The 19,695-nt window shown below is 35.8% G+C and overlaps 2 protein-coding genes across 2 annotated transcripts; one reads left to right on the plus strand and one right to left on the minus strand.

Moving 5' to 3' along the window:
- Positions 1-1,226: 1,226 nt before the first annotated feature.
- On the plus strand, positions 1,227-7,669 carry LOC117115686 (the record flags this gene model as incomplete). Its single annotated transcript, XM_033259594.1, is given in 4 exon segments — positions 1,227-1,364; positions 2,510-3,344; positions 4,609-4,804; positions 5,500-7,669. Coding segments are annotated over 3 exon segments (1,173 nt in total). The 3' UTR covers positions 5,721-7,669.
- A 3,925-nt stretch (positions 7,670-11,594) lies between these two features.
- Positions 11,595-19,695, minus strand: LOC117115699 (internal alternative NAD(P)H-ubiquinone oxidoreductase A1, mitochondrial-like). The gene is made up of 9 exons (XM_033259603.1): positions 19,563-19,695; positions 18,238-18,554; positions 17,899-18,124; positions 17,077-17,247; positions 16,295-16,454; positions 15,572-15,656; positions 14,800-14,953; positions 12,897-13,050; positions 11,595-11,951 (listed from the first exon to the last, which is right to left on the minus strand). The coding sequence occupies exons 2-9, from the start codon at positions 18,528-18,530 to the stop codon at positions 11,824-11,826; spliced, it is 1,371 nt and encodes a 456-aa protein (XP_033115494.1). The 5' UTR covers positions 18,531-18,554; positions 19,563-19,695; the 3' UTR covers positions 11,595-11,823.

A 19,695-nucleotide genomic window follows, 5' to 3' on the forward strand; every position in this document is an offset into this window, starting at 1 on the left:
ATTACAGGGAGAATGAAATAAATCGTTTTCATCCTTTGCATCTTTTTACTCTGCCGTCAATCGAAGATCGTATATTTTTCGTAACACAACATTGCACCGTCAATACAAGTGTTGACGTCATTTGGTAAGTCAGATCGATCAGGCGCTGGATTAGGCTTGACAAACTTCTGGCTAGAAAATGCTTTTTCATAAAAGCCAGGTGGTTGTTTTCCTTGTAGAAATATTTTCGCTGTCTTCCATTCCTGTACTTGACCATCTCCAGCATTCCAGCGCAGCAGTTTATCTGTATACTGCCCCTATATGTGCTCACAAAACTGCTTTAAAATCGACTCTGGATTGTCTAAAAGATCGTCAGAATTAATGACGGGGGTTTGGTTCGTTTCCTGTTTTTATAAGATGCTCCTAAAGTTCGACACTTTCTCCAAATGCGTATTTTTCAGGTATAAAAATTCCGTTGTTGTCCATCAGGCTGATGATACACATTGCTTGAGATTAGATTCTTTTAATGGGATTACAGCCATCGGCCACAAAGATCATTATTGTCATTAAAATTATCATTATTATTAAAGAAAGCTAGTGTATTAAAGTTTGTTAGAATGGATTCACTCATTCGTGACAGTCCTAGCATCTTCTGCACAACATAGTTCATGCCAAATTGCGTCGACGCGACGTTCTAGGTCCTACCGTTGTCGTACAATGAAAATTCCGCATATTGTACTTAGTTTATTATCAATTAAACAGTTGTACAATCTGCCTAATATTCATTACTGTATCTAATTCGATTGGACAAACTTTATAATAATCAACACATAACAAATATTTTGTGTCACGTTTCATATTTTGGTAATAAGTACATAACTGGCCCTTCTGCTCTACTACAATGTCGATTGACCATTAGGCCTAAGCTTTGTAAACAATATCACATTTTATGATGTGAAAAAACAAATGAGATGTGCCCATTTGGATGTAATATGACATGTAATATGACATCATCATGACTATATACTGTATGGCACATGACACAAATTTGACAAAGAGCTTAGTGGTCAATCGTTAATGCACTGAAGGCAGTAATGGCGCTCCATAGGCGTGATCACTATTCATTAATTATTCAATCATGATCATTCACGCGCCAGGGTCCACACGTCCACCGGTGACCACCGTTTCACACATCATCACAGAATAAACGGCACGTTATTTGATAGGTCATACGATCAAATAGCATCAAAATACAGTAATCGATTGTCTTCGCTTGCTATGCATGGGAAGGTCAGTGACGAGGTTTACATTGATTTTATACGAAATCGATGTGGTTTCATCAGGTCCCACTAGGCCTAGGTACTCAGCCAGAGAGTGCAAGTGAAGTAAGTGCTTTTGGCGACTCCCTCATGCTCTCGTATTTGGCCTATGAAGGCAAGCTTAGTCTTGCTTGGCTAGGCCCTAGGTACAGTAGTCAAAATACGCAAATACTAATAATAAGCCAGGGAGTTGAGTAGTCAAAATAAGCAAATACTAATAATAAGCCAGGGAGTTGAATAGCCCTAGGCTAATTGACTTGTGGTAAATGTAATGACAATGATGTATGTAGGCCTATGTAGGCATAGTAGAATACTGTATCTGTAGCCTACAGTACAGGCCTAGGCCTAGTAGCTAGCCTAAGCCTATATATCTATATAGGCCTAGGCCTACAGTACCTAGGCCCTAGTCTTAGTTTATAAAGAAATAAATGGGCTGAAAGCACTTGATTGAGCTGTGGACTACCTTGTCCATAAACTTGATTCTCGTCTTTCCATGTCTGCTGAGTTACCTGGTAAACCGGGACCATCTAGGCCTAACTACTCTCGTCTGTCACAACAGGTGCTGTATTTATGGACCACTGCCAGTACACCGGGGTAGCCCCTACTTGTCTCGAAACATTTACTGGATTCTTTAAAGTGCACATGAGCCAAATTATGTGCACTGGACCTCTGCCGTTTCGTAGCAAAACAACATAACTTGAAATTTTCACCTTTCGAGAAACTTCTCAATAAATTGTTGTACACTTCTGAAATTTTGCATGGCTACATACCGGGCCTATCTATAGACATGATTACTGTATCTGTAAAATCTTAATTACAACTGTTGGTTTATTGCAAATTATTTGTAGCAAATAATGTATAGGCTAACAATACATATAATTTTCTGCAAATTTTGTTCAGAAATCGGTCCTTATTTTAAATTTCTAAAATGCATGGACTCATTTCCAAGCATAATTTTTGCATGGGAGATATAGAGGCATTATTTTAAAAGTCTGGTACTAGGCCCAAACACTTTCTGTTCATGGCAAACATTACAGTTCTAATCATATTTGGTTGTCAATCTGTAGACCTAAATAGAAGAGCACTAGATAGAAGGTGCAAGTATAGTAACTAAAGATCTCAAAACATTTAATATTCCATATATTTTCCATTAATTTGAACTTTAATTAGCTCTTTTTAATAGCACATACCTTTTTGTATTTTAAAAATAGATTAGAAACGCATTCCATGGGGAGTTTGGTTGATGATAATATTGTTAGCCTTTGATTGCTACAAACTTAAATTGTCATCATGGTGCATGGAATGCGTCAGAGACGCCACATCCCAACCTGGACAGCCGTGATAGCTGCCTGCAGCCTGGTGTCCATCTTAATAATGCTGCACTTGCTCCTAGTTGATCAGAGAGGAAACCCAAAGCTTGAAATGGAGAAGAAGTGGGAAAATATCCGAACCATGGAGAAGAAAATGGAAGAGATGAAACAGAACGTTGCAAAAGCTGATGCGTACAAGGCAGAATTGATGGAAATGGTGAAGTCATGTAACGTCACAGCAGGACAACAAGGTAATAGATGTCGTGGTCTCTTAGCACTTGATTTACCCAAGTTAGAGACACTGCCAAATGATCTGCTAAATCGTGAAGTAGACAATACTGGACTATTAGGCTGTAGTGAAATTGATTCATTAAAAATAATCAAGCAAATCCATAAAGGTGGGAATAAAGTTGTCCAAAGTGCTCAACATGGCAAAAGGCAAGTTGCGGTTAAGAGCGCTGCATTAGAGGTTCGGAATGTACAGAACTGTTTAAAGCGAAAGACATTCAAAAAGAAAGAGGATTGTTACATTTTAGCAAATTATGAGGTTGTGCGCGAGAACTTGCTATTGAGGCAAATACAGCACTCAGGCGTCCCAAAGATGTTGGGTATGTGTGTTCGAAGTGAGGTAAGCAGTGGTGACATCAAGGAACGTGGTGTATCATTGGTAGTAGAGTTAGGAAGGCAGGTGGATTTAACAGAGTTGATGTCACTGTCATTGAAAGAAAGAATCAAGGTTGGTGTTACTCATTGTTACTCATTTTTATTTTATTGTCATATCAACGGACTGAGATAAAACCCTCCAATGATGAGTTGACACTACAGGTACATACTGTACACTAATCAAGACATTTAAAAAAAAAAAGACGCTCATCTCCGCTTGCAAACATAGCGCATGCATACAGTCCTTTGATCTTAACTGTGACATTGACAATTTCATACTAGTTGCGAGTACAGCTGACAAATATTAGTATGTGTGCCATACGTTTTATGTTGTTACTTACTAGTTATTCATTTTGGGCAATGTCTGTTACATCTGATTTCTTTTGACCATGAGCTTGTTAAGTGCTTCTACTGTATAAACTAAAATTTGATTTGTAAAAACAATGTGAAAGTAATAGAAAATGAAAATTTATGAATTTATAAAAATTCACGTTCTTATGTAACATGAAACTGTCATTTTGACAATTGGACTAAGGTGCACAAAATGAAAATTTGAGTAGATACAGAAACTTTATTTTGTCTGTGAAGTGAGTCTCATGAACCACCAGGCACCACAACATGGGTAAAATTAATGTTGAAACAATGAATGTACAGTAATTGATTGTTACTTCAAAAAATCATTAGGCTTTTGTAATCACTGCACGATGTGCGATTATCATGGCAACTGACATGTGCCTTGGGTAATTTGTTAGTTAATAATGGTTTGGTCGCTATGGTTTTTGTGACGATAAGGGCTTTTTAAACGCGATGTGTAGAATGTTGATGCCAGAGTTATAACCTTTGATGTCTTGAGATGAGCGTCCTTTTGTTCAATTTCTTTCCTCTAATATATAAATATTTCCCTTAGTTTTCTACCATCTCATGTGAGGCAAATAGAGTTGTGTATTATGAAATATTGCACACACAGAAGGCACCACATTTTTTTAGTGTCTGAGAGCACCCCATGTTTTTGGCTGCAGCAGAGTTGTTTCCATGTCAAAAATCTACAGGGAATCAAAATTTTAAAGTAAATGTATTGTAAAGTGTGGGTTTCAATCCTTTGCTGTGCACTTCGCTTGTGCCGTTGAGCAAGGCACTTTATCTCCACGCAGGAGCATAATGGGTATCGGTGAGAATTTGGCCGTACTGTACCATGACGGAAGCAACATTTAATGTTATGGACTCAAGTCAATAACAAGGGATAAGAAAGCGCTTCGTGACCTAAAGGAGTGGCGCTATAAATACTCAATTAACAATAGTTTTACTATTACTCTTTTATATTTCTCCTTATAATTTAGATAACAATGGACTTTGGTGGCCTTCTTTTGTATTTCGCACATTCATCACTAGGTAGCATGAGAATACAAAAGTTCAAATTGAACCGGTTTATACTAGCTGATGACAAGATCAAACTGGCTGATGTCAATGAACTGACCAGTCTTGAACCAGAATGTGATGTTCAATACAGATGTCTCTTGAATGGCACAGAGATAGGTGAGGTGTATACAGAATAAAATACTGATTTTTTAAAGTTGGTTTTCCAACATTGAAGAATCATGAGTTCAGTGCAAAGAATTTCCAACTACAAAATGTCACTGTTGGCATAAATCCACTGCTTGATTGAAATGTAGAGAGATCTTTCTGTTTTTAGGATACAGTATCACCTACAACACAATTGAGATAAAACTATGGCTGAGTGGTTAGAATAATAGAGGAGGTGAACATACATCATTTAATTATGTTACCACTTTTTCTTGTTAGTTATCACTGCTTGATTTCTGACAAATCTAAACTGACTTACTTATGAACGATTGATCTTTTACATGGGTGACGGCAACTTTTCCCTGACAGGTTATCCATTGTTCCCTGACAGGTTATCCATTGTTCCCCCACGGGTGGGCCAGAGTCTTACAGCCATCCCACATGTTTCATTTTTCCCCCTACACATTTTACCGTATCTCCCTGACTTTGCCAGCCAGGCTTCACCGACTGCTGTGGACAGGCCCAGCAAGCACACCCGCTGGTGCCACCCATGCCTATTTATTAGGTTAAAGTTGCATGGATAGTCGTTAGAGGGCAGAATAGCATAATCTGTTAAAATTGAATGATCACTCTGTATGTTGTTAATTGTTCTATATGTATTTTATGTTGAAACTATAAAACACATTATCTTCAATCTCTTTTCACAGAAAGTATAAAGTGCTTTGACAATAGGTGCATTGGAATGAATGAGCAACTCAATTTACAAGCAGCCAACAAGATATTTTTTAAGCCCCTCCTTCATGTTCCTGTTACCAACCCAAGAGCCACTGAAATTCGCCAACTTCTAAAGGACATCGAAGCCTACAAGATGACCTCTGACCATGTATATCTTCGTTTGAATTCTCTATACCGTAGTTACAATACATGAGCAAGAACCAAATACATTTAATTACCTCGTACAATACAAAGGCCAACAAGAAGATTTGAAGAAGACAAATTGCTTCAATGAAGTGAAGTTTTCACAATGAAAGAGAGATTGCCACAATGAAAACAAAACTATTATATTGTAGTAAAATGCTTACATTAATTTTTTGGATTTTTTTCTTTGTAATTTTACTCTGTCAATGTGCAATGCCACTTTCATTACTTTCAGTATTTCTGCATTGGATGGATATTATTTAGCTTGTACCTTGTAAAGTGCATACTGTATGAGGAGGTACCTTCAACATCATAAAATTGTATATATTTATAGTCATACACACCAGCAACATCGACAGTAATCATTGGCATCTTGCCATAGTTGTTGTTATGTAGATGACCTCACCTCAAAACAGTTTCCAGAGCGTGTTCTTCAATTCTTCTGGCTCTACACAATAACATAAAACAATATCAACATTTGTTCCTTTGAGTATGTTTGTTTTTTGCTTTATGAAGATTTGGTTTTAAAAATACTTGGTCGTTTGAACTAGGCTTATCTATGGCTGTTCATGTAGCTTTGGTGTTTTTTTTTTGTTTTTTTTATCCCCATGTTTGTTACTGTGGCTGTTTTTCAGCCATGCTGTCTCAGAGTGATTCCTACCTCTACACTTTTCTGCATTTTTTAAAACCAAAAACTAGGTAATCTCTGCCAGTTGTGTGCTTGTGTGTTAACCCACAGTACTTACACTATTTGGCCTGGCAGTCATGTTGCCTGATTGACTAATTTATCTTCTAGCATAACCCACTGCTACTCCTGGTGGTACATGGCCTGAGTTGTTGAGTCATAAAAGCTGTCAGGCAAAAACTGATTTTCTAAAGCCAGAGACAGCTGGCCTGAGACTTCCATGTTCAAGCATCTAGACATAAGCTAACATTTTTGTAGCCAATCCATCCACAGCTTGCCTGCTTTCTGTGGGTTTTTGTCCGGAAATAGTTCTGCTCTCAGCGACCTAGTGTTGACCACTGTCACCACCTTGAAGTATTAGGCAATACTGTACTAAACCTGCATTATCTTTGCAATATGCTGCTTTGAGGTGTGGATACCTGTGTATCTTCTGTCTGTGCTGCTTCCCTCAAGAATGGATTTTAAATCCCATTTCTTGTGTATTGCTTTTTTTTTTCAAATGTTCATTGTTTGGATAATGTGTTTTAATATTCTTTCATTAGAATTTGTAAACTTGCAGTTATTGTCTTCCTATCTCTGCTGTGAAGCGTATTGGCAAGTACCTTCATTAGACCCAGGACTCTATTTTAAAAACAATTATCCAGCATGGTGCTTGTTCACCCGAGTCTGAAAATATTTTTCCAATTTATTTTTGAGTTTCTCATACAAATTTCCTCTTCAGTTCTTTTATCTAGAAATTTTCCTAATCAGCATAGTTCATCCTTTTTATCTTGGCAGTGGCCTATATAGGGCGGAGGGGGAGTCAGGGGTGCATTCCCCCATAAAATTACTCGCGTGCCCCCAGTTCACCTAAATCACCTTATTTTGTGAATTAGTGCCCCTCTACTGATCATCAAGCCCCCACTTCACATTTGCATTGCTCCCCCCAACTTCACCTTCGCACCCCTACTTAATTTTTCGCTCCCCCCGCAACCACACAAGTATCACATTCATAACATCACTAGTAACATTGTATTCAATTATCGAGGTTGTCTGCATAACAACAGCAACTATGGAAGGCCATTATTGCAATAATCACTCAGAATATTACAATATCCTGCTTGTGACAGATGATGTTGCTGACAATGGCTTTCAACCCTATTTCTGTTTGAAATCAGGGGTGGCGCCAGCGAGGGGCCAGACCCCCCTCCCCCGGTCGGGGAGAAGAAGCACAATTCGTCGGGGAGAAAAAAAATTATATGTATTTTGTACATATTAGTAGACTCTAAAATCGATTAAATAAGCCTTTGAAACACTTAAATTGTTAATATTTTTGCCCCCTGGACCACTTTCAAAACCTTTTAATCGATGCTCGACCACGCCCACATAGCTTTCGTCGGGGAAATCTGACCCCTCGTCGGGGACCCTCCCCCTGTCGGGCAAATGCTGGCGCCACCCCTGTTTGAAATCTGCATAGTGTAGTTACCAGCCAAAAAAAACATGCCACTTTGAAACCTTCAAATATTAAGAAACTAGTTAACTATAGTAATGCTGCACATTGAGCAACTTTATTGATAGGTAGGTACTGCAAGTCACAAATATTTATTTAAAGTTAGTATAATAGGATAAATGTTTTTTATATTGATGTTTAGATATTTATTTACTCACATTGTGTTTTTTATTCACTTAAAATGTTTTTAACCAAATGCTTAGCATTTCTCTAAAGAACTATTTAAGGAATTATATTTATAATCATGTAAGGAAAATTTCAAACATCAAAAAAGAAAAAAAAAATGAAAATTTGTTTTACTGTATTTTCTTTCGAAATTCTTTATACTTATCCAAATGTTTTGTTTGAATGTATACAGTTCTGGCTCAGTTTACTGTTGGGATTATGCTTTAACATTTTTAATTTTCCTAATTTTTTTCAAAAATATTTGTTACGTAGCATTCCATGTGTAGTCAATCAAGCTGTAGCTGTGGTGGTTAAGATGTTTGCCTTCCAAAATCTTGTCAGAAACCTGATTTTTTCCATTCTGAACTTCATAATACTGTGTAGTTTAATTTTGATGTTTACTTTAAAAACATTTTCTATGTAGTATTTAAAATGTATTTATTGAATTGTTTTCATATTGATTGTTTTATTATTATTCTGGTATTTTAGTATTCTCATTTAGGGACCACAGTGGAAATAATTTGCTTTTTGTACTTTTCTGTGTTTTTATCCTTGACTGTTTTTACTTTTGATTACTTTCAGAATGAATCAATAGTAAAAATAAATAAATTCCTGTAACTAAAAACAATCATATTCATATATCAATAATATTTTATTATGAAAAGTGTGAATTAGTGCCAAAGGCTGTACTCATTGACCTGGTGCTATACCATGAAGCAAAGCAAAGTGCTTCATCTACTTGTGTGCAAACAATTTAATACATAATTCCCTTGTACTAACAATTATTATTTATACATTTATTCCTCTTTACATTCATATACCATGGAGTCGTAGAAAGATATAATACTGTAGATTGGGTTATAATTTGAGAGAAAAATAATTTGGAAAATGTTTTAATTGATTTGTCAGATGTTTAACCAACATTTGTTTGTTTTTTGTTAACCAAATATTCTGATGGAAAAGTCATTTGTTCTGGATGTTAAACAATGGTACTCCTTTATATTTATGGGTCTAGGCCTAAACCTAACGATTCATTTTGTAATTTATTGGTCTATTTTCGTACATCCGTAATTCAACTACGGACGTTTCGTCGAATTTGAGAAGTCTATTGTTGTTATTGTTATATCGGAGAAATGCAATATGGAGGTCTGACTGCTTATGTTTCCAGAGAAAATTTAATTACATATCTATTTCTTATATTCCATTATTGAATTTTATATTTAAATTTTTTAGTTATATGACCTCTATTTAATTTAGATTTGGATTTTAATTTAATTTAATTTGAATTGCTAAATATTTAAAATATTAACAGTAAATTTGAAGCATTAAACTATGCCAAACTTGGTGTCTTTTCTTTTAGGACTAATTCTCAAATACAGAGAAACGATAATTTTTTAACATAGCCCCTTTATCTTGTCTAAAATATTGGAAGAAAGTAACCATTTAGTTATATGAAATTTATTTAATTTAGATTTTAATATTAATTAATTAAACTATGGTACAGTATGCCAAACTTGGTGTCTTTTCTTCTAGGACTAATTCTCAAATACAGAGAAACAATAAAAAAATTTTGACATAGTCCCTTAATATCTTGCCTAAAATATTGGAAGAAAGTAGCCATAGTATTAAAATAAATAGTAGGTTGTCCATTTGATTAATGTGAAAATAGGCAATATACTACTAAGTATCAGGAATTTATTTGCGTTCATGACAGATCATTTTCAGTATTTTTAAATGTCATTGTTTTATATATTATCTTTAATAAAATTCAAAAGGTTTTCATGAATTTTGTCCTTTTTTTTTTTTATTGAAATGTGTACATTGAACAAGCAGCTGCCACAATTAAATACAGGAACAGCGTTTTTATAAAAAATATTGAGATATTTTATGTGATATGTAATCTTTGAAATAAATGCATTATAATATACTAAACATATTCTACATGCTTAATATTACAAAATCCTATGGTATTTTTTTTTCAAAATAGTTCAATAAAGATAATGAAATCTTTAGAAAACTCACAGTACAAAATGTTTATTCATATTAATAAATTCTTAAATTATATCCTATTTCTTTTGTTTTTATAAAGTATAAAATCTCTAGTAGTACACCCATAATATTATTAACATTATTGGTCAGTGGCTAACTTGGTTACCTGGGAATAGCTCCCAGCTCTAATGCCAACATCACCTGATCCATGAAAATTCCTCTCCCACAACACCGCATCCCTAATCAATTGTACAACCATGTCCTATTACTGTATATGTTATGTTATGTATATTGTTCGGCAATTGCTCATTGTCTAAAACAATATATATCTATAGATTCATATCAAATGTCATATCAATGATATAAGAAAATTCCTGTATTTATGCAAATAAATAATAAAAATAAGAAAAATTTAGTGTACAAAATCACTATCAAGTCATGATGTGTCCTGGTGTACCTTGTTAGATGGTATGCCAGGCAAATTATTCTTAAAATTATGACCATACACCTTCTGTCGTATAATGCATATTTCCCCTAGATGCTTCACGTTATATATTTGACTCCCGAGGAGTATTTTAAAATATTGCAGCTAGTAGTATAATGCACTGAAACTAGATCTACACGATACTCCTGAGAAGAGAAAGACAGCAGGGACAAAGTGTTTTAAATTCTGAAGGAGGTGTGCAAAAAACATTCAAAAATTACCTTATTCCCCTAGTTTATCGCTCTTCAATTTCTCATCGCATTTAGCAAAAGACCACGGAATGAAGACGTCATGAAATGTAGGCGTAATTTAGCCAATGAGTAAAGAAATGAGATGCCACTACTGTAATTGTACCCGTATACTCTGAATAATAACCACATATATTCAGATGCAATATATCTACCTGTTATTTAACCACTGACCAAAAAGTGTACAGATATTATATGTACCCCAACTCTGAATATTTTGGTAGTGATAAAACTAGTAATGGCAGTACAACACTATACTCGCATTTTAATAGTTATATTTCTAATGGTAGTATTGAGCCTGGAAAGACATTGCATCGGCAGAAGGTTGTCAGCACAAGATCACAACGTGACAAGTTGCATCCAATAATAGGGAGGTTTTAATTGAGAACGTACAACGGGAATGTAGAACGGATTCATTCATCCATGCTTTTGTTCTACGTTCTACTTTAAATCAATTTAGATTTTTTACAATGCGTACATGGATATGTCACAAATGCGAAAGACTGACACACCAATGTTTAATACAATATAGTCCATGTTCTGGCCTGAACGTAGATTTGGCCGACAACAGATTTCACGAATGTAACCCACTGAGTTCAGATATGCGCAGTCAAATTAACATTTCTAAGTCATTGCAAATCAAAAGCTCCCTAATGGCTTTCCTATACTACCACAGCAGATGGCATCTCGTCAAATGCTAACACGGAGATGGTCTAGTCAGATACAGTGTTTGCCTAGCTTTAGCTTTATTAGGTTTACTATAGATATTGCATTATTGTACTACTGTACTATTGTGCAGTCAATGTCTAGTTGTGTTTTACTGTAATTAGAATAAAAACTAATTACATCTCTATTCAGAATCTACTCTGAATCAGTTGCAACCTTACCAGATTTCAGCTTACTAACTTCCAATCTATAATTAATGTTTTAGTAGATGAATAAGGAAGGTTTGTTTGTTATTGGTCATTCTGTTGTCATGGTGATACTGTACTGTTACCAACAGTGATTGCTATATTGACACATTTGATTAATCGCCATTGATTTGTAATGCGTTCAGAACCTGGAAGTGTCTCTTCCAAACAACAAGGTCTTTGTCCAATCAATTGGTACTTGCATTCTCAGTCGCCAACTTCCGAGTCGTGTCAGGTAAGCTGATCGCCATAGTAACCAAGAATGAAATCCTAATTTTAATCATGAGAAAAAAAAAAAGAAAAAATTATCTTTAAGGCGAGACTTTTTTTTTTTTTTCTTATTTAGCAAATAGTTTTTTCCAAAAACATCCAGATGGAGGAGAAAATAAAAATAAAATTTTATTGGTGAATGTAAACAGTGTAGTAATGTGATGGTTAGGCGATACTTTTTTATTCCTTGTTTCGCGAACCTATTTTTTAAAGATCATCTGAGGAGGGTGGGAACAAAAAATTTGTTTCCTTATTTAGCGAATAGTTTTGCCAAAACCCCTAGGTGGATGACAAAATAAAAATAAAATTTTACAGGTGAATGTAAACAGTGTAGTAATGGGATGAATAAATGCTTTAAATTTATATAACTAGGTATGAATATACTTATCTTTAGAGATTTCAAGGCAGTGGAGCGTGTAATAAAAATAAAGAAAAACTTTTATTTTTTTCTGAAATTTCCATTTTTTCGTGGCGGCAGGCGCGTTAATAGGCCAAAAAAATAAAAATTTTTTTTTAAATTTATCATTATTTGCATCATTATTTTTATTTTCCATGTTCGCTGAACATGGAAAAAAAAAATCTCGCCTTAAATACTTTAAATTTATATAATTAGGAAGAAATATACTTATTTTACTTTTGGAGACTTAAGGCAGAAGCGGGTAAAATAAAAATAAGAAAACGTTTATTTTTTCTGAAATTTCCTTTTTTTGTAGCGGCGGGTGTGCAAATTGGCCAATAATAAAATTTTATTTTTATTCAAAATTATTTATTATTGGCAGGCAGTGTTCCCTACACAAGGTATAAAAAACAATCTAATCAAATGCTTATACAAACAATGAATCTTTTAGTATAGTAGTGTATGAGTTCAATAGTATATGACTGAAAAGGTATATAGATGCAATAGCTTGATCATTTCCCCCTACATTTGCATCTTAATTCATTTACCTTGCGCCTTGACACCAGGTGTATCGGTGAGAGCCTTGTAGCTACCTAGATAAGCCAACATGCCCATATTCTTGAAAACAAAAGGCTTAACATTTTCACCCTTTCTGCTACACTCTAGACTCTCACAAAGGTACTTGCCTTGTCGTTCAGCAACCTGAAAGAAACAAGATGATTAAAACTATTATTCTACTCATTATTATTATTATTTTATTATCACCATCATTATCATTAACACTATCATATTAACACGTTGGCTGCCAGCGGCGAGTATACCCGCCCATAGGGTGTTGCTGAGTATACTCGTCAAAATCTGGGTAACATTCTATTGTTTATAACTTCTTTGTTATACATTGTAGAACCACAGACTTAACGGCTGGTACTTCGGGGAAGATACACCTAGGAGATAACGTACAAACAACGTATGTATGTTTGTTGTGGTTATGTTGCCGGTAGTACAAATGTAAGACTTGCCCAAGCCTTGCGTGATGCCCCTGGGCAGTGAATGATATGAGCAGCACGCATAGTGCACAGTACACCTGTGTAGTGTAAGATTTAACTGCGAAGTCCTATACACACCTGAAAATTGCCATACTCACCTGAGCAGTGCAGACCTCAACTCAGCAGTGCAGACCTCAACTCAGCAGTGCAACACTCAAATGAGCAATGCAGGACTCACATGAGTGCAGGACTCGCATGAAAAGAGCAGGACTTATGTGAACAGTACAAGTTCACCTGAGCATTCTAGGACTAACCTACAAAAAATCACATGAGCAGTGCATGGACTAGACTCACATGAGCCATCCGAGACTCACCTCAGCAGGTTATGACCAGTGGTGGACCATCAAGGCAAGCAAGGTATGCAGAGCATACCCTGGCTAAAACAGTAGTTTCTCAGTTTTACTTAGCATTTCTTAGTCACAATCTTCTATATAAACCTTAATTTTTGAGTGGATTACTACAGTTCATTGGAATAGCAAAGTTTTTCAATCTAGGATAAGTCACAGTCGGGCCTACTGCACCGTACTCTCAGCTGCTTAGAATTTCTGCACGGTGGGTTTTTAACATCGGCCAATCACATACTCAGTGAGTCAATAGGAGTCAGAGCATACCCTACAACACTTAAACTTGCTATTGTGACAACCGTGTGGTGGCGTCAGAATAGCCAATTTAAATTGGCGCTTCCAAGAGTATACAATACAATACAATATTTATTGGATAACACTTCTATAACAGTGGCACACGTTAGACAAATTCTAACGGTGCATCCAGAAAAGAACAAAGCATGTTCTTCTTCTCACAAAACTGTCGAACGGGTATTCTATCGATAGGCCTAATCTCAATAATTAAAGTTTAATAAATTTGCATACATATGAGTCGTGTAGAAGGAACTTTGAATTATTATTATTTGAATTGAAATTTGTTAAAATACAGGAATAGGAATTCTTTTTGAGAGAAGATACTACAACCATGCCGGTATTAAAAGTAACATACATTTGTACAGTATTTTGACTATAGAACGCAATCTGATTCTGTATAGTAGTAGGCTTACAAACTTTTCCTACTAGCAGGCCCTAGCATCAGTGGCGTAGGGGTCTTGAATGGAAGGGAGCTGATGGGGGTGGGAAGGAGGGGGATCGGTTATTAAATGAAGGGGCTAACTCGCAAAATAAGGTGATTTGAGGTGATTTTTAACTACTTGAGCATGACTTGTGGTGGCACGACTGGGGGATGGGGGAATATTTTCTTTCGGGAGGGGGATGCTTGCCCCTCGCACATCCTAGATATGCCAATAACAAGCATACCCTTCAATTTAACCTACGGTCCGCCTCTGGTTATGACTTGCATAAAATGTGCAGAACACACCTGAGCCATGCAAGACTTACATGAGCAATGGAATACTCACCTGGGCAGTGCAGGGTAAGCTATTGCCTTGTATATCAGCACAGTCACCAAGAGCATAAATAGAATTGGTCTCATCTCCCAGCACTCTCAATTTGTCATCTGTGAGTAACTGACCAGATGGGTTCTTGTCAAAATCTAGCATCTTCACAAATGGCCTTAAATATGAGATGAAAGAAACATTATTCATCAGTTAGACTTCGACATCTTACTGATGGCCATACCACGTTTATTGAGAAGGGTTTTTGAGGGGGTGTTTCTCCAAGGGAGATGTCTATTTGAGGGAGGTGTTCATTCCAAATGAGGCTTTGGAGTGGGAATTTATTTGAGGGGCATTTATTCAAAGCGGGGTGTTTATTCAAATAAATATGGTACTGTATATCTTTCAAGAAAGAGTTAAAATAAGTAACAATAATTCTATTCAGCTCTGGTCATATCTTACCATGGAGCTGTGGGTTGGTGGTTGAGGTGCCTACTTTATAACTGCAAGGTTGTAGGTTCAATCCCAAAGAAAGCAAATTGGTGTTCCAATAATAGTTAATAATTATAATAATATTTAATACCAATATGATTGGTAATATTTTTATGGATCATTAGGTCTGTACAGACAGTATTGTTTAATAAGTATATCTGTAGTATTAGTGAGAATGGTTGGTGCAGCTGTTGTTATTCACATTCTCAACATTAAGGTCAGGGCTTTGAACCCCTCAATGTGCATCTTAGAAGATGCTAAAAGTATCTATTGATATGTAAAATACTAGCTTAGTCTTATTTACCTAGGGGCTAGTCCAGTAGACCAAACAACAATACCACAAGGCAGAAATGTTCCATCTGACAGCTTCACACCATCTTCATGAACCTCTGAAACATTCAAAATACATCTATGAATACTCATATTATGTAAAAGATTTGCATCAAAATATGCATAATACAGTATAAATAACATCTACAGTATAATTAATTTTTTTTGTAAATTTGTTTTTGCAAAAGCAATAAAGTTCTGTATTCTGTAATAAATCAAAGTATTGTACAAAAATACATGTATCTTGTCAACATTAAAACATTTAAAAAAATTTAATTTACTTGTATGTAGTACAGTACTGTAAAAGTTCTTGGTCAATCGAAAACCTTAGTGCCATGAATATATATTATGCTCATAATGGTATATGCCCACACCTTTTACCTTTTGTGTAATTTTAATGCAAAATGCTCCCCCCACAAGTGTAAGCCCATCCCCCACCTGGACAAATGAAAATCAACACTGTATGCCTATAGTAAAAAAATCTTAATTTATAATGAACCTAGTATAAAATAAGTTGCACTGCAAACTTGGCATCAAACTGACAGGGTATCTAGCCTTGGCTCACTATTATTTGCAGTTTCTGGTGATCTGGCATTTTTAGGGGTGACCCCTAAAAATGAGTTAAGTTTATTGGGGTGAGTTTACACTTGGGAAAATATGGTACCTACACACTCACAAACCCCCACTAGATACCCACCTGTGACATGAGATTGCACTAGCTTCATCTGCTTTCTGGACTGGATTTTCTTCACAGCGTAGGCTTGCAATCCTTCGCTAAATGATGACAGAATTTTGTTAGCCTCAATCAGTGATACTGCCATCAGATCTTTCTCCTCACTGTACAGTCTTGATACATCCTAGGTAAGCATACCGATTACATTATACATTAGGAGGAGATAATAATTTCTTTTCAAAATGAATGCTGTAAATTTTGCCAATTTCTACTTTAAAACAATAAATAGGGCCACTGTAACATAAGTCTGTATCATGGGGTGTAATAACCGCATTAAATCACCTAAACTACGGTATAAAGCAAGCATGCTTTTAATTTATTTGTTTGAAATTCAAGTACAGTGTATGTGCTATACTATTTCGAAAAGAATCCCTGCTTATCTTAAAAGCTTCTTTTCGAGGCTATATTTGCAAACTAAAGAGGGGGCTTCAATTCGGGGTGTGCTTCTTCTTGAGATTAAGCCCATTGGGCTTCTATTCGGTATCAAGATTCAAGGTTGGTAAGTTGGACTAAGCTGCCATGAAAATGAATGTTTTCTGGAAAAGTTTTAATCTGTGGTTATATGAACAACACAAAACGCTTGTGTTGAAAGCTTTTGTCGAGTTGATAACTTTAACTTAAGAAATCTATGGTTGTTCAAAATAAATGTAATTTATGAGTAAGGCATTCTGTTGATGTTGAGAACCAAAAATAAGTTTCTTATCATAGTTCCAATATTTTATTTGCGTTACAAAATTATTAAATACCTCGCGTAAAAAGTCATACAGTTCTGCTCCAAACTCAACACCTGTGGGCCCGCCACCTACAATGACAATGTGAAGAAGCCTCTTGCGTTCCTCGAGAGAGATTCCCGGATGCAGTGCCAATTCAAAGTTACTTAAGATACGGTTGCGAATATTCCGTGCATCAGCAATCTCCTGGAAAAACAAAAACAAATTTTTGTCCATTACTTAGTATTTTTGTAGTTTGTATTTTACAGTAGTAATACACACATTTCTCATTGAGTATATTACTCATCCCTTGACCTACTTAAATTAATTATAATCAGCAATAACCATGATATTACTGGGTTGGGATTGGGATAACTAGAATTTGCTACAAGCACAATATCACTTGATAGAGGAATCAGGTATACTGTAGGTAACAAGTGATAGACATGGTATTTCTGAGCAGGGTTAGGATAAGGGGAGTTTACCACAGCCTTAGCATTACCTGACAGGGGAATTGGGTATCAGCTTGTTAGGGTCCAGGTTGCTAAGCCCAATGCGCTTATAGAAAAGAATAATTTTTGGCATTTTACGCTGTTCTCGAGATGTTTTACAATACATTACGGTGAAGTATATTTTTCTAAGACAATTTGTGTTTCTTTTTTTGTTGCAACAAGTTGTAGCCAATGTGGGTGGGGGTTATGCAATTTTAATATATTTTATAACATCTGATGCCCAGTACAGTGAGATGTGGAGCTTACACCCCCTGGCCCCTGCCTTGTCACTGGTGCCACCACTGACACCACCACTAGCAGTGGGGTTTCATCTGGAAGGATGCACATGAAGACACCTATACACTACCTTCAAGAATGATGTGTGTTCATAAACACCTGGTACACCAAAGGTGTTACTCAAAGCACCGACTGCTACAATAAGTTTGTCGTACTTAATTTTATATGCCTTTCCCAGTGTCAACACACTTTGGCACTCAAGTGTCTTCTCTTTCGCATCTATGCCAATGGCTTCTGATAAGTGAAAGTGGTCGGTCTTACGGAATCCAGTGTTCCTGACTGGTTCAATTATACTCCTGGAAAACAAATAATTTGTATCATTTCTGTTATTCATTCAAGCAAATTGATCAATCAACAAGTAATTAATTTATCCAATATGGAACAAGCTCAAAGTTAACTGTGAACAAACCTGAACTCAAGTGTGCCAACGGTTGTGCTTGCCAGCAATGGTGTAAAAAGAAAATGGTTCCGTGGACTGACGACTATTACATCGTAATGCTTCTTGTTGACATTTCGTAGTACACTGTAGCCACCCCAGCCAGTTCCTAGTATAACTAATTTTTCTCGTTGCACAGTGGAGTTGATTGATGCTTGCTTATTGCTTGAGGAATTAAAGCCTCTTGGTAAATTCTGTGTTTGGAATGTATAAATGCTTGACATATAGCGAAAGAAAAGCAGTCTTCTTGTGAGATGACCTGTCATTATGCCATTCAACCAGGTTTCAATCTAAAAGAATAAAAGTTTTTTACATTAAAATAAAAAAAGAAAAAGAAAGAAATGTGTTCCTCTACCTGCCTGGTTCCTTTTTTGCTGAACTTCCAATTTTATCAACTATAATATCGTTTTGCTTACCTTAAGTGAAAAAAGGAGGCAAAGATTATTACTCATAGAAACTGCCTCCACTCCTGGAATACATGTGAATATCGTAGAATCATTTGAAGGAGTTAAATGATGGACTGTCAACAATGTAATGTGGTAAAGAATTCCATGTATTAATAACTCATGTGTCAAAGAGTGAAGCTCTTGTGGGAGTTTTAAATCTACGCTTCTAGAGTTTGGATGGATGACCATATGTAAAATTCCCCCCTGAAATACTGTGTAATGTAAAGAAATCAGACATACCTACAAATGTTCTTTTAAATTTTTAATATTTCTTTTTCTACATAAAATAATGACTACTACAATAATATTAGCAGTCATTTTCATATCGTCTATTTACATTTTTGAATTGTTTAAGATTCGTTGTTACTAGCATTAAAACCTTGCCTAAGGAAGTCGGGGTGAGGGGAGGGGGAGAGTTGAGTGGGATTGCAATTAAGTCAAACCAACCAAGGAGTTGGTAAAAACTAATTGGAATGTTGTCATGTATTATTGTTGTAAAATTAAATCATAAATTATTAAATTAAAGAGCAAAATAAAGTATTCTTACAAACACATTACAGAGAGTATCGAGGCTTTGTACAGATGAAAGCTATACCGTAAGTTAAATACCGGGAAACTGAGATGCATGCTTAGGCCCCAGCCCTAGGCTAGTAGTACAGTACCTCTTCATTATACTGCCTCGCCGAAGGGAGGCTATCAACTCCCTCGAAGGCTCCAACAAAAAATGTAAACAAAAGGTGGGCGGACGGAAGCTCATAATTTGTTTATGTTGACTGTTAAATGTGTACAAACGGCGCTATAAGTAAATACAGATCGCATACACAATTAATAAAACGCTAGAAATATATTTACCTTTATTACTGCAGGAAGTTGTCACTATAACAACTCCCTGATTAATGTAAACTGTTGCGTAAAAACGGCACGACCAAATTCCATGAAGGCGATGTTTCCCAGAGAGCATGCGCAACTAGTGATGAGCTGCTAT

This window comes from Anneissia japonica, unplaced genomic scaffold (genome assembly GCF_011630105.1).
Source record: "Anneissia japonica isolate Jap-2015-1 unplaced genomic scaffold, ASM1163010v1 scaffold199_len4679917_cov187, whole genome shotgun sequence".
Taxonomy (NCBI): domain Eukaryota; kingdom Metazoa; phylum Echinodermata; class Crinoidea; order Comatulida; family Comatulidae; genus Anneissia; species Anneissia japonica.

Coding starts and splice junctions, on each gene's coding strand:
- LOC117115699 (XM_033259603.1), bottom strand. CDS start 18,530: ATGACAGGTCATCTCACAAGAAGACTGCTTTTCTTTCGCTATATGTCA. Junction 17,248..17,898: donor AACACACATCATTCTTGAAG/GTAGTGTATAGG, acceptor TTGTTTTTCCAG/GAGATTGCTGATGCACGGAA. Junction 14,954..15,571: donor TCTACTGGACTAGCCCCTAG/GTAAATAAGACT, acceptor CTCATATTTAAG/GCCATTTGTGAAGATGCTAG.